General features: G+C 41.6%; 1 protein-coding gene across 1 annotated transcript in view; it reads right to left on the bottom strand.

Moving 5' to 3' along the window:
• The window catches only part of GABBR2 (gamma-aminobutyric acid type B receptor subunit 2), a 572,582-nt gene that overhangs the window by 278,314 nt on the left and 279,043 nt on the right, over positions 1-15,225 (bottom strand). The window contains exon 7 of the mRNA XM_068147481.1: positions 14,200-14,436. Coding sequence (XP_068003582.1) covers positions 14,200-14,436 — 237 coding nt within the window. The remainder of the gene's footprint in view (positions 1-14,199; positions 14,437-15,225) is intronic.

Raw genomic sequence — 15,225 nt, 5'->3', positions numbered from 1 at the left:
TACAGAAGTCCTGAAAACCAATTCCAAAAAATACTAGAAAGCTGTTTGAAAATGTCCTGTGCATTTGTCTACAATAAATGTCATTAAAATACTTTAATTTTCTGGTGTTTCTCTAAAATGCTTGAAGGCTTCCATAATCCTATTTGCAACTGGAGCAGCTCTCCAAGGAAGAAAACTAGTTCATCATAGAAATCATGACTGCCAGAAAAGAGGAGCAGTGATGTATGAAAATATAATCCATTGAACATCAGACCTGACAACCTCAGAGCACTTCCAGGCTAAGTCAGCTAATAACATCAATTTTAACATTGCAGGTGGCTTCATACTCAGCAAAATACTCTATTCAAGTTAAGAAATATTTTTGCCTTGAGCTGTCATAAAGATTAACAGCAGCGGAGGGTATGCTAATTGATGAAGCCAAAAAATCTCAGAGGTACTGCAATGTGCACAGAATTAAAGCACATTTTTAAAAGTTTAGCTTTTTTTTGGTTTTCCTTTCCCTGGCCAGAAAGTAAAAATGTCACATTGCTAAATATTCCCCAAGGAAAATTTTGCTCTTAGGTGCACACAAAAATTCCCATCAGGCTACATTCTAATTCTTGTAATATCAATGTGGGTCACTTTCACTGAAGACAAAAGACTCCTTTTAGAAGCTTTTAAAAATTGCCTGCTGGTGGTGTAACCTAGAGGAAAGCTGAAGACAAATGAAAGTTTGCCATGCAGCTATTCAGCAATGAAAAGAAGTAGCCCAATTAACCTAAATCAACAGTGCATTGTAAATGTGGTACAGAAATTATCATGAAAATGTGTTTCTTCTCTTTCTTTTCTGGGATTATCCAAATCAGTGATGTAAAAGATAAAAATAAGAAAGTTAGGGCTAATTTTATACTTCACAATTTATTTTCTAAATGAACCTGCTATAAGATTAGGTCACATCTAGAAATATATTCATAATTTATGTGCTTTAATCATTCCCTAAGCTCTCAACGCTTAACATAAAACAAAGCAGATGTCTAGAAGATTTTAGGGTAGTGGAATAACTGCTCTTCAAGGAACAGTAGAAAACACATTCTTAGGGTTTTCACAAACTGGTTTATGAATAGTATGCCTATTGCTTCAACCTTCACAACACTATCTGTATGCCCTTTGGGAGTTCTCCTTCGTTTCACATATTTCATATGCCTAAATATTTGATCCCCAGTTAAGAATTACAGTGTTGTGCCAAAAGAATATGCATAATGAACACAACCAATCACTGAAATATTCAGCATTTCTTTGATTTACGTGATCTGCATTAGAAGGTGCAGCTTTTATAGGCATCACTGGATGCTACTTTTTAAATTGCTCTACTCCATCACATTAGTTTAATCATTCTCAGTTATTTGACATCTGAGTCATGTAATTCCACACAGTACACTATCTAGAAGTATTCTCCAAATCTGCTTGAACAAGCTCTTGTGTCTAATCATTCATTACTAACTCACAGCACTACTACTAATCAGTACTCTTAAAATACATTCGTTCTAGAAAGCATTTCAGAAGAAGCATGTTCTAATTTTTCTGGGAGCAAAAAGGATTTTAGAATCACATTTTAAGTTACATCCACAAATCATTTATCAAAGCACTTTGCTAGTAAATGTCCTCTTCGTGCTCACAATGAAGTTAAAAGAAATTTTCCACTGATTGAAACAGGAACATGATCAAAGTAGTAAAATCTTACTATATGTTACCTTCACAGTGAAATAATAATGAGATGCAAGAGGCTATAAAAGAAGTGAGAAAAATGATATTAAAATTTTGTCTCAGAAGAGTCCTGGTGTAAAGCTGGTCAATAACAACTTCCTTATCCATCTGAAATCTCAGCGAGAGTTTTAGGTACACAGAAAAGAATTACCAGAGCTGGAAAAATCCCAAGGCAGAAGGGCTAACATCTGTTCCCATGGAAAATAAAACAAGAACTATAATACTCTCAAGCACCAGGAATTAGGTTTTATATCACCTTTAAAATCACAGTGCTTTTTAACTCTAGAGTCATGACTGAAAGACATTCACATCTCAAACTTTAAGCTAACTCTAGTACTTCTGCATTGACCTCTTCTATCAGGGAAGAGAGATAAATTAGATAAATTAGAAGTAGGTCTGAGGAAAGAGTTTGCAGACTAAGGATGGTTCAGGAGAACTAACCTTTGTGTTCTGACTACTGTGCATACTGAGAGAATGTGCTACAACTGAAGGCTTGTATTATGTTTGGTGAATGTCATTACAAAGCTCCAAAGCAACTGAGAGCTTGGAAGTATCAATGGAAAATGTCTTTGCATGTCATTTGAAATGGAGATGTAGTAGATAGAAGCAGTAACATCCTCAAATTTTTCATAGATGCTTTTCTCCTTCCCGTAGTGACATTAAATACAGAAACAACCATACCAGTGAGGACCACTGTCATGGTGGCATTATTGTGATTCATAGATTTTTGCCTAACATTATTCCATCATCTGCAAAATCACGCCTGGAAGCATGGTTCAGCTGTGCCTGTACCACCTTGTACTTCTTTGGGTCACACACCATCTGTCAGGTAACTGTAAAAGAGCCTCACTGGCTCCTCAGGACCATCATGCTCCATCTAGTAAACACTTACACAGCTCACCTAGTAAACACAATGCCCACGCACATATGACTAAATCTGGATGTATTTCTATGAAATGAATATGATGTTAATGATCTGCTCTTAAACAAGGACAGCAAAATCAGTTCTATGAAAAGTGCAGTCATATGAGGAGATGTTGATTAAACGCTGTGCTATTAAACAAACCAGAACAAGAGGCACTGGACACTGGAAACTCAGAACTCGCAGTAGTGTAGATTAAATGAAAGCCTTCCAGGAAATCTTTTCCTCTATTCTCCTAAAGGTATCTTTTCTTGCAGTCTTCCTTTTCAGTCTCACTCTCCTTAAAAAAATATGTTTTGAGGGTAGCGGTATGTTTATGGATTTAATTCACAGATTGTGTCAGGTTGGAAGAGACTCTCAAATATTATCTTGTCCAATCCCCTTACAGTAAGCACAGACACCTCCAACTAAGCTGCCCCAAAGCAACATCGAGTCTGATATTGAATGTCTTCAGGGACTGGGCATCAACCACATCCCTGGGCAACCTGTTCCAGTATTTTACCACTGTCATTGTAAAGAGCTTCCTTCTTATGTCCAACCTAAATCTACCCTGCTCCACTTTAAAACAATTGTCCCTCATCCTATCGCTACAAGCCCTTCTAAACAGTCGTTTCCCAGCCTTCCTGTAGGTCCCCTTCAGATATTGAAATGTAGCTATAAGGTTTCCCTGGAGCTTTCTCTTCTCCTGGATGAATTGCCCCAACTCTTTCAGCCTGTCTTTATATGAGAGGTGCTCCAGCCCTCTGATTATGGTATTTCCCTCCTCTAGACCTGCTCCAGCAGGTCCACATCTCTCTTGGTTTGGGAGACCCAGAGTTGGACACAATACTGCAGGTGAAGTTTCACCAGAGCAGAGAAGAGTGGCAGAATCCTGCTGTTCTTCACAGCAAGAGTGATTGCCAATTATTAGAATGGACTGCCTAGGGAGGTGGTGGGGTTGACATCCCTGAAGGTGTTTAATAAAAGACTGGATGAGGCACTTAGTGCCATGGTCTAGTTGATTAGTTAGGGTTGGGTGATCAGTTGGACTTCATGATCTTGGAGTTGTCTTCCAACCTGGATGATTCTGTGGAGCATGTGCCCTATGAAGAGAGGCTGAGAGACCCGGGGCTATTTAGTCCGGAGAAGAGAAGATTGAAAGGGGATTTAATAAATGTTTATGAATACCTTTATAAAAGCCGCCCGGGCTGTGCGCGCGGCGCCATTGTGGTTCAGTAGCTGATCGGGACCGCTCGTCCGGAACCGCTCCGCTTAAGCTGTGAGTTTCTCGGGGTTTTTTTGCTTTCCTTTCGGGGTGTCGCGGGTCGGGAGGACTCCTGGTAGGGGGAGGAGCCGGCAGGATCGTACTCACGCGAGCCTGCACGGGCACGGGAGCCTGACATCAGCCGCGGCAGTTTTAAAAGCCGCCCGGGCTGTGCGCGCGGCGTCATTGTGGTTCAGTAGCTGTCTATCGGCTGTGCGCGCGGCGCCGTTGTGGTTCAGTAGCTGCCTATCGGCTGTGCGCGCGGCGCCATTGTGGTTCGGTAGCTGCCTATCGGCTGTGCGCGCGGCGCCATTGTGGCTCGGTAGCTGTCTATCGGCTGTGCGCGCGGCGCCATTGTGGTTCGGTAGCTGCCTATCGGCTGTGCGCGCGGCGCCATTGTGGTTCAGTAGCTGCCTATCGGCTGGGTGACAAAAAAAAAAACCCACCCAAACACAAAAACCAAACCTTAAACGTTGCATCATGGTCGTCACTCGGACGAAGGGTAAAAGAGCAGCATCTGCCCAGACAGAGCTGTTTCACCAGCATGCTGGAGTCCAGGCTGCCAGCTGCAGAGAGTGCTTCAGCCTGGCACTTGGAATAGAGGGGGAGGGAGAGGATAGCTGTGTCCGGTGTGAGCAGGTGAATTCTCTCCTCAGCCTGGTGGCAGAGCTGAAGGATGAAGTGGCTGAGCTGAAGGAGGAGGTAGCTAGGCTAAGGACAATAAGGGAAAGTGAAAAGGAGTTAGATTTGTGGGAGAAGGCTCTGCAGATCTCCCCTGCTGAGGGAAGGGTTCCTGGAGGCAGAGAGGGATGGATACAGGTCCCTGCCAGGGGTGGCAAGAGAAATCCACCCGACCCTCTCCTCCTCCTCCGCTGCCCTTGCATAATAAGTATGAGGCCCTGCAGGCTGAGGGCAGTAAGGATGAGAGGGCTGAGGCTGAGGAGCAGCCATCCAGAGGGGAGCCTAAGGCCAAGCGGTCCCCACCAGCTATAACGACCAGCTCCACAAAGAAAGGGAGAAGGGTTATAGTTGCTGGGGACTCTCTCCTGGGGGGTACTGAGGGACCCATATGTCGTCCCGACCCATCCCACAGGGAGGTCTGCTCCCTACCAGGGGCAGGGGTTAGGGACATTGCAAAGAGACTCCCTAAATTAATCCAGCCCTCTGACTATTACCCTCTGCTGGTAATACAGGCTGGAAGCGATGAGATTGACAAGAAGGGCACCAGGGCAATTAAGAAGGAGTTCAGGGCCCTTGGACAATTGATTGATGGGGCAGGAGCTCAAGTGGTGTTCTGCTCAATTCCTTCAGTGTCAGGGGTGTACACTGAAAGGAATGGGAGAACCCACACCATCAACAGTTGGCTCAGGGGATGGTGCCAAAGGCAGAACTTTGGGTTCTATGACCATGGGACAACTTCCACCACACCTGACCTGCTGGGTCCTGATGGGGTGCATCTATCTAGAAGGGGTAAGAGAGTCCTGGCACTGGAGTTGGCAGGGCTCATTAGGAGGGCTTTAAACTAGGTCTGAAGGGGGTGGGTAAGGATGTCGGTCCCTCTGCAGAGGTAAGAGTAGGGCACAAGGTAGGGTCAGTTGAGAAGTCAGGAACCCAGCTGCGATGCATGTACACCAATGCACGCAGCCTGGGCAACAAGCAAGAGGAGTTGGAGGTCCTAATCCATCAGGGCGACTATGATGTAGTCGCCATCTCAGAAACTTGGTGGGACAGCACCCACGATTGGAGTGCTACAATGGGGGGTTACAGGCTCTTTAGGAGAGACAGGCAAGGGAGAAGAGAAGGAGGGGTGGCTCTGTATATTAGAGAGTCAATCTCTGCCACACAACTTGAGGTGGAAGATGAGGTAGTTGAGAGCCTGTGGGTCAAAATCAGAGGACAGCCTAACAAGTCTGACATCCTGATTGGAATCTGCTACAGACCACCCAACCAGGATGAGGAGGCTGATGAGTTGTTCTACAAGCAAATGGAGGCTGTCTCAAGATCATCAGATCTTGTCCTTGTTGGTGACTTCAACCTCCCAGATATCTGCTGAGAACTTAATTCAGCAGGGAGGAGGCAGTCCAGAAGATTCCTGGAGCAAATGGAGGACTGCTTCCTGACACAGCTGTTAAGCGAGCCTACCAGGGGACAGGCGGGGAAGGCGACCGGCCTGGATGAGCAAGCAGCTCCTGGAGGATTTAAGGGGGAAGAAGAGGCTGTATCACCTTTGGAAGGAGGGGAAGGCTTCTCGAGGTATGTTCAAGGAAGCTGTTAGATTATGTAGGAATAAAATTAGGGAGGCAAAGGCCCAGCTGGAACTGAAGCTGGCCACCACAGTCAAAGATAATAAAAAGCATTTTTATAAATATATTAACAATAAGAAGAAGGGCAGGAAGGGGTTGGCCTCTTCTCCCAGGCAACCAGCACCAGAACAAGAGGACACAGTCTCAAGCTGCACCAGGGGAGGTTTAGACTCGAGGTGAGGAGGAAGTTCTTCACCGAGCGAGTCATTCATCATTGGAAAGGGTTGCCCAGGGAGGTGGTTGAGTCATCGACCCTGGAGGCGTTCAAGGGGAGATTGGACGTGGCACTTGGTGCCATGATCTAGTCATGGGGTCTGTGTTGATAGGTTGGACTTGATGATCCTCGAGGTCCTTAACAACCTGAGTGATACTGTGATACTGTGATACCTGAGTGCCGGGTGTCAAGAGGGAGGGGACAGGCTCTTCTTCATCTCACCCTCAGGTAGTGGATATAAGCTGCAGCACAGGAGGTTCCACCTCAACATGAGGAACAACTTCTTCACTGTGAGGGTCACAGAGCACTTGGAACAGGCTCCCCAGAGAGGTTGTGTAGTCTCCTTCTCTGGAGACTTTCAAGACCCATCTGGATGTGTTCCTGTGCAACTTGTGCTAGATTCTACAGCCTTGTTATGGCAGGAGGGGTTGGACTTTATGATCTTCAAAGGTCCCTTCCAACCCCTAACATCCTATGATCCTGTGACTACCTCCACTAGACCTTTTTTTCTTTATTCTTTTTTAGGAACTTCTACTCTTTGTACCCAAAATAACAACAAAGGAGCTTCTGCAGCATGTTAAGCATTACATTGAACACTTTCTAGATACAGACAAAATTAAATGCAGAGCAGAGGAAACAAAGACATGTTAGCCAGGTCTTAGAAAATGTTTCACTAGTTTTTCTGTAAATGTATATTGTTTATTTCCATCAAATATCCACATACTGGAATGACAGATACAGTAGTAAGTGCTCTACAATTCAGACTAAAGCCTTATTTATTTGCCACCTACTATATCTATTAAGTCATCAACTGCTAATTAGCTTGAGGGCTAATCATGAAATGTCACAGCTAATCTGTTCTCACTTCAGAGAGTTAGGATTTCTTTCTGTATGCAGTTTTACATTGTTGGCAGATGAAAACATTTGCACTGAATTTTCCTAATGAGCAAGCATTGTTTATGACCCTATGCAAACTTGCTGATGGCTTTCTTTAGCAGCTCTCTATTTTAAGGAACCTCCAAAATGAACTGGCCATAGAGAGAGCAAATCATTTCACCAACTCACTGTACTACTTAGTTGCTCATCTTAGTTGGATAATGCAGTGGAAGTCACAAAAGGGGTAACGAGGCTCTTCTCTCAAGCAACCAGCACCAGAGCAAGGGGACACAGTCTCAAGGTGCACCAGGGTAAGTTTAGACTCGAGGTGAGGAGAAAGTTCTTCACTGAGAGAGTCATTCGCCATTGGAATGGGCTGCCCAGGGAGGCGGTGGAGTCACCATCCCTGGAGGGGTTCAAGACAGGATTGGACATGGCACTTGGTGCCATGGTCTAGTCATGAGGTCTATGGTGACAGGTTGGACTTGATCTTTGAGGTCTCTTCCAACATTGGTGCTACTGTGATACTGTGAAGTAGATTCGCCATATTTGTCTCCCCTGGGGGAAGTTCAGATTCAAGGCTCAGGAAAACCAAAAAGAGATGTAGGAGGTCCTGCACACAGCCAGACTCTATGTATTTTACCTTCTTGTGCTACACAAGAAACCCTGTAAGCAAGTTATGAAAAAATCAAAAGGAAATACAAGTCACTAAGTTCTGAGTAGTTCACATTCATAATCCATGGGGTCAGGTGTGGAAAAAAAATAGGATCTGCCAACAGCTGGGTAGGGTTGTGAGCACAAGTGTATTTGTGCATGCACATGCACATATATATTTCCCTGATTATACATTTTGTGAGCTTATTGATCTTCCTCAACTCACCCAGTTATGGATAATGACCAAATGCAAAATTTCAAATGTTCTAAGTTGAGACCAAGTTAAATCTGATGGAATGTTCAAACACATTTCTAAAGAACAGATATTTTTATAGTATTAGGTATTCCCTTTCACACTAAGCCTCCATTCCCCCACAACCCCACTCCCCTTTATAAATCAATCGACTTTAAAGCACTGTTCTAGATTAACAACAAGTTACTTACCTAAAATTTCTGCTCTCCCATCAATACTTTTACTATGTGCCCTCCCTCAGACATGCCAAACCAGAAAATTTGACTTCAGGTATATATCTGTCTTGAAGCATAATTCAGAGCTGTTCACACAAAATTAGCTGTGCTGACCAATGCCACTACGGAAATCTTTGTTGGACCTCCACATTAAGCATAACTTCACTCTGCTGAAATCCACACTAGTTCCATCTGGTTCTCTGCCAAAGACCAATGCATTCCTTAATTTAACAATCTTAGGGTACATTATTTTCCCTGAATGACATGAAATAAATACCTTCTCCCTTTTCTGATGCCACACCTCCTGTGTTTCTGAGATTCTTGTACAGCACAGTGGCTAATGAAGCCTGGAAAGTGAAGGCAAGCTGCTAAAATCAATCTTCAGAAATAATCAGCATCAAAAGACAAACCGAACTTCACATCAATAAGTATCTTTTCAGTTATAAAACATGACTGAATCCATTCAAATGCAGGATGCCAGGGACAGACTTGAAAGCTATTTCATGGCTGTGGTTTCAATTGTGCTGCAGCCCCTCCAATGGAGTTTTATCCTACTGTGTTAGAGTCTCTGACTTACATAAAAAGAAAGACAACACTGTATTTAATTTTCTCTCTCCTCCACTGCAATTCTTTTTCCATTACACACAAATAATAGGAGGCCATAAGGATGAGAAAGAAATTAACAATTCTGAAGCCTGATCTATAATCACAGACAGTAGCAATAAACTAAAGCGGTGGAATACCCTACTGCTACAGTTGCAGGATTTCAGGCATAAACCAGGGGGAAGGGTAACATCAGTGGTTGCTCCACAAAAGTAAAGTGCCAAGAAAATTACAGGAAAGCAGTTTTACAATTAACATTATGTTTTGCATTAAAAAATAAAAATTAAAAAGAATCTGCAATGCACATTGTATTTTCCCTATCACCTGGCTACACAAACTTCTATCACACAGAGAACAAATGTGCTGTTTAATATCTCTCAACGTATATTCAACATTTTTTATAATTACAAACATAAACATTCACAGAATCACAGAATCACCAAGGTTGGAAGAGACCTCAAAGATCATCAAGTCCAACCTGTCACCACAGACCTCATGGCTAAACCATGGCACCGAGTGCCACATCCAATCCCCGCTTGAACACCTCCAGGGATGGTGACTCCACCACCTCCCTGGGCAGCACATGCCAATGGAGAACGACTCTCAGTGAAAAACTTTCTCCTCACCTCGAGCCTAAACTTCATCTGGTGCAGCTTGAGACTGTGTCCTCTTGTTCTGGTGCTGGTTGCCTGAGAGAAGAGACCAACCCCCTCTCGGCTACAACCCCCCTTCAGGTAGTTGTAGACAGCAATAAGGTCTCCCCTGAGCCTCCTCTTCTGCAGGCTAAACAACCCCAGCTCCCTCAGCCTCTCCTCATAGGGCTTGTGCTCAAGGCCTCTCCCCAGCCTTGTTGCCCTTCTCTGGACACGTTCAAGGGTCCTTAAACTGAAGGGCCCAGAACTGGACACATTGTTGTGGTTGCAAGGTACTCTTCATAGTCTTTATAAAAGGGGGGAGGGTGGGGTGGGTGTGGAGTGAAAAAAAATTACTAAACCAAAATCCTTCTATTCTGTAGTTGTTGGGTTTTTTGATCCAGTATGCACTAAATATGACTCACTACGCTGATAAGAGAGCACTACATTTTCACTAATTATTGAACCTACAGTTTAAACTATGATAGTACTACATAAACCAAAATTTCTCCTCTTCTTGAGTGGTTTTTAATCCTTTAGGCAAACAATCTTGCTTTAGAGGAACTATTCTAGTTCTGGGGAAAATTCTCTTTGGCTTTCAGACATAAACAAGCGGCATGTTGTAGGTAGTATGCTATAGAGTTTTGTCTAATTGAAATGCAAGCATATAGATTTCCCACAGACATATTTTGTTTCTCATTATGTGATAGATTCAGGCTGTGCATTTAAGAAAGATAGTTGCAAATTCTCTTGCTGGATAGTTGAGTGTAAAAAGGAAAACAAAAGAGAGAATTCCAAATTAATTTCATTGGTAGATGAGCGGGGTGAAGTTTTACGATCTTACATTCTTTTCTCACTCTTTCTCTTACTGCTGGCATGCATGCTGCTCCTGGACAGAGAGAGACCTCTTTATCATCTAACAACCTTGAGATAAGCAATACTGACTTTCTAACGATGCTTTTGAACTAACTGAATTTTCCCTAACATCTCTCCTTTTTTCTTTTCTTCTAATTAACCAGAGGGAAAAAGGAGAGAGAAGTTGGGGGCAAGCAGGGCAGTGTCCTTCTGCCCAAGGAGGATTTCTGTGCTGTTTGGTCTTTGTAAAAACCTGTATAATATTGTAAACACTGTATTTTTTTGTACATATTCATTGTATTTCACTATTGCTTGTAAAATACAGCTTTCCATTTTGCTTCTCCAACTGACTTCAGCCAAGATTTTGTTTGATGTGGGTGGGTTAAACCATCACACATTACGTTATCACTCTCTACTGATTCAAAGCAACAACACTTCAATAGAGCCACCAGTAGATTCCCCAACTGTAAATTACCTCCAGGGGCTCTACCACCTGCTTTAGGGGACTTCTTGTATACCTAAACTGTACCAAAATTAATTATGAAATTACTTTATTTCTTATCTTTCATCTTCTGATATTTAGGTTATCAGAAAGAAAACAGGCACCTGGCAGTTTACAAACCATTAGGGCTGACAGGGTTTCCAGAACCGGCTTTATCTAGATTAAGAAAAGTAGGAAAAATGTGTCCAAAATACTCTAAGAGATGTTTTAGTTTGTTTGTTTCAATAACTTTCCCACTACACAATAAGTGCATGCTTTGGTAAGCAAGTGTGTGTATTCCTGCGTGTATCAGGTGCCTGCCAGTCTCAACTCAGAAAGCCAAAATACAGACTGACAGACCAGTCTGCAAGGAGGTGACTACAGCTATAGGTAGGCCAAATGGCCCTGATATGTCAAACTAGTGGCTATTTATTGAGAAGTTCCTACAAGAGACTGGATGAGGCACTCACTTCCACAGTCTAGTTAATTAGATAGGGCTGGGTGGTTGGTTGGACTTGATGATCTTGGAGGTCTCTTCCAACCTCGTTACCTCTTACCTAATAACTAACAACATATTGTACTATATCATAGAATCACAGAATCAATAAGGTTGGAAAAGTCCTCAGAGATCATCAAGTCCAACCTGTCACCTAGCACCTCATGACTACTAAACCATGGCTTCAAGTGCCAGGTCAAATCCCTTTTTGAACACCTCCAGGGACAGTGACTCCACCACCTCCCTGGGCAGCACATTCCAATGGCCAGCAACTCATTCTGTGAATACCATTTTATAGATTTAGTCCTCTTTTCTATTTTGTATTTTTTTTCAGAAATTCATTTTTTGTTTGGCACAGATACTCTAGAGTAAATGAATGTCCTTTTCCTGTTTTGAATATTACAACAAAAAATATTAATTAAAACCAAATTGCAATATTAAAATGAGATTTGCCACTCCAAGAGCTACATTTTACGTTCCAGTGAATGTTTTAAATTATGCCACAAATCACAGCAATTTATTAAACCAAGGAATAAAAAGTTTCAAAATATTTCTCATATTGATCAACCTGTTCCTTCAATTTTCTGAACATTCAATGAAAAACTTTAAATATCTGTTATAAAACTCTTTCTTCTTCACATTGCCTGGATAAACTCATATATTGCTTGCTCTAGATTTTCTTCTCTCCCTATCTATCTGATTAAAATATATTTGTGAATGTATTATAGGAGCAAGAAGCCTGATCCATATCTCAGATCCAAATACCAGATTTGGGCTATCCATTTTCACAATGACCTGGTTGACCAATCTTAAAAAGAAATGTTTTACAAAGTGCCTCAGACATGCACTAAATGCAGTGAATAGTAATGTGGCAATTTCATTACAAATCATTATACCTAAGGGAATGAACTAAGTAAACATGGCTGATGAAACTTGATTCATTCCCTGTCAAAAGGGATGCAGTTCATGTGGGACATTTTGCTAATGTGTTTGAAACTAACAGAAAAGTCTCTTCTTCCTCCTAGAGGGTTTGGGGCACAAGGGAGCAATGAAGGGCAATTAATCAGTACTTATCTAACAATTTTACCACAATCAGCTGTCAAGTCTAAAAAGTAGGGGGGGAAAAAAGAAGCCAAGATGAGGAAAGAAAACACAAGTAACTATATAATAATATACAATTTCAACCACATTGAGGCATACTGTATTTGGAACAATTCAGATCAGAGAATTCTGAGTTCCTGCAGAGTCAGACTCTTAGATATTATTGATTGCAAGTTCTACTAGAGATCCAGTCCTTCTCTGGATGCAATGGTATATTCACTTCTGTTACAGAAGCCTTCAGTCAAAATCAATGCAAGAAGAGAGCAGAATTCATATTGTGCAGGCAACTAGATTCTAGTGCTGTCTTGTCATATGATTGGTTTTTACTTAAAAACTATAAATTTTGGGAATTTTTAACTTAAAAACTTCAAATTATGTTTTCTTTTATTTACAACTTTTAATTAGGTGGGCTTTTTAGTTAAAAGCTTTAAATTAGTTTCATAGCAATTAACAAGGACACCAAAATTTGAGCATTGTTGATGTTTACACACAAGTATTTCCTCCTTGAACTAATTTGTAACACGTATGACAGCCTTAGATCTTCTGCTTTAACTTCTGAGGTTAATTAACAACCAAAACAACTTCAACTAAAGAGAGAACAGAATGTGAAAAGATACTGAAGAAATCATGCCAACTTTTGGCATGCTCTTGCTGCAAGGAGGTATCTAAAAGCACTTCCTCCATGCACTGCTGAAACACATTTCTTCAAAACTCCCAATTTCCTTCTCTAGCCATGTTGCAGCTCAAACACATTTCCTAATGATGTGTGTTCCAGTAGGTACCTTGCTTGTTGCTATTGGAATATATGAAGGCCATTCTCCCTGAAACAGTCTGCTTATCCGTCTTGGTGAGGGGGCATAGCACTGCAGACTCATGAATTCACGTGCACCTTTAACTTCTGACTGACATTGCCTCAAACACAAGTAACTAAAAGGTTTCAGGGCCACGTTACTATTTGTGGTTTACTGTGCTAAAAACTAGAAGTAACATCAATAAAAATGAAATTCATTATGAGTTTGCCATAGTGCAATTGAAAACATATTGAGGCTGTTGCTATATGTGGCCAGTTCTTAAGTCATAGTAAACGTGCTTTGTACTTGACTGTGAAAGCAAACAAATTATATATAAACTCCAATGGCAAATGAAGTATCTTGTAAGAATATCTAGGATGTACAGCACTGCAGTTGGAGACATCAGTATACTATATCCTATTGCAAAAATAAATAAAGGAGGAAAACAGCAGGTATTTTCAGATCTCATTCCAACTACTCCTCAACTGCTAAAACAGTTGCTTAAAAGGTCACTGCAGCTTGCAACACTTGTGGTTCCCTTGAGACCACCTGAGTTGTTAATTCAGATGACATCCATGCTGAAAAATCTGATAACTGAGAAACTGTACAGTGTCATCACTTGGTATCAGAAGACAGGTAATGAGCAAGAGTCTCAAGGCAACACCATAAATTTTTAAGATAAAGTATAACTGTGAAAGCTCTGAAGATACAAGAACTGTGTTTCTTTTCAAGAGTATTTAATATTTAATGCATGATTCAGCTACTGGCATAAAATCATAAGCCTCCTCCACTCTATGAGTATCTGTTTAGGACTTACCGTTACTCCATTGAAGTTGGTTTCATTCATAGCATCCAGAAAGATTTTGCCCAGTTTGTGATTTGTGTAGTTAAAATCTTCGATTTTTTGGTGCTTGTTGGTGGAATTCAAATACTTCATTGCCCGCTGCAGGGTCTTGGCAATTACCCATATTCCATCATAGGCATAACCATGGAATTTGCTGGATTGCCCATCTCCTCGCTTATCATTGTATTCCTTTTCGTATTGCTGTGGAGTCTGCAGAGGAGAAAAACTTCAGTTTTGCTTCACCATTTAACATTTTACTGAGTTCTGTCCAAGCCTACACCTCAGACTGCACCCTCAGTTTAGAAACAGGCACGAATACAGAAAGGACTGCCAATACAAAAATTAAGAATGAAACTAAAATTCTAAGAATGAGGTGAGAGTGGGAAAGAGCATGCAGAAAAAAAGCAGCTTTTCAGCCTCTCTGTGAAGGACAACTTGCTTTTGCACATAAGATTTCTGTTCAACCAAAGCTACCAGCATAATACAACACACAGTGACAGAGTAACCCTGCAAATTAGTGGTCTGATTACACTTTATAGGATAATGAAAATCAAATAACCTTTGCATACTCAACTATTTGCTCAATATGATGTTACATGAGTGGCAATTTGCCTGTGTTTTACATGTTTACTATGCTGTTCATGGCATTCTATCTTACGATGAGTTGCCCTTTCGAAAAGCTGCCTTCCTGCTCACTCAGTGAGGCATGAAAGGCAGATGAAAGAAAGATGAAAAGCAGCAAAATCTGACGAATTTATTCACTGGCCAGAGTTCGTATGAATTTATGATAAAATGTCATGTACTTTATGGAAATACTACATATTTACATACTTAAAACATGTCCCACCTCCCTGCCCCCTAGTTCTGAGAGAAACAAATCTCCAACAAAATTATCCATTCAGAGGGTTAAGTTTAAATGTAAAAGTTATCACTTTCTCTGTGCAACTATGTAGCTTCACATGACACAGCACACAATACTTCAGACTATAATTCAAGCTT

Source organism: Melanerpes formicivorus, unplaced genomic scaffold (genome assembly GCF_026170545.1).
Source record: "Melanerpes formicivorus ecotype bairdi unplaced genomic scaffold, bMelFor1.0.p_v2 SCAF_15, whole genome shotgun sequence".
NCBI lineage: Eukaryota > Metazoa > Chordata > Aves > Piciformes > Picidae > Melanerpes > Melanerpes formicivorus.
The sequence above is the reverse complement of the archived record's forward strand: the minus strand, read 5'-3'. Positions and strand labels throughout refer to the sequence as shown.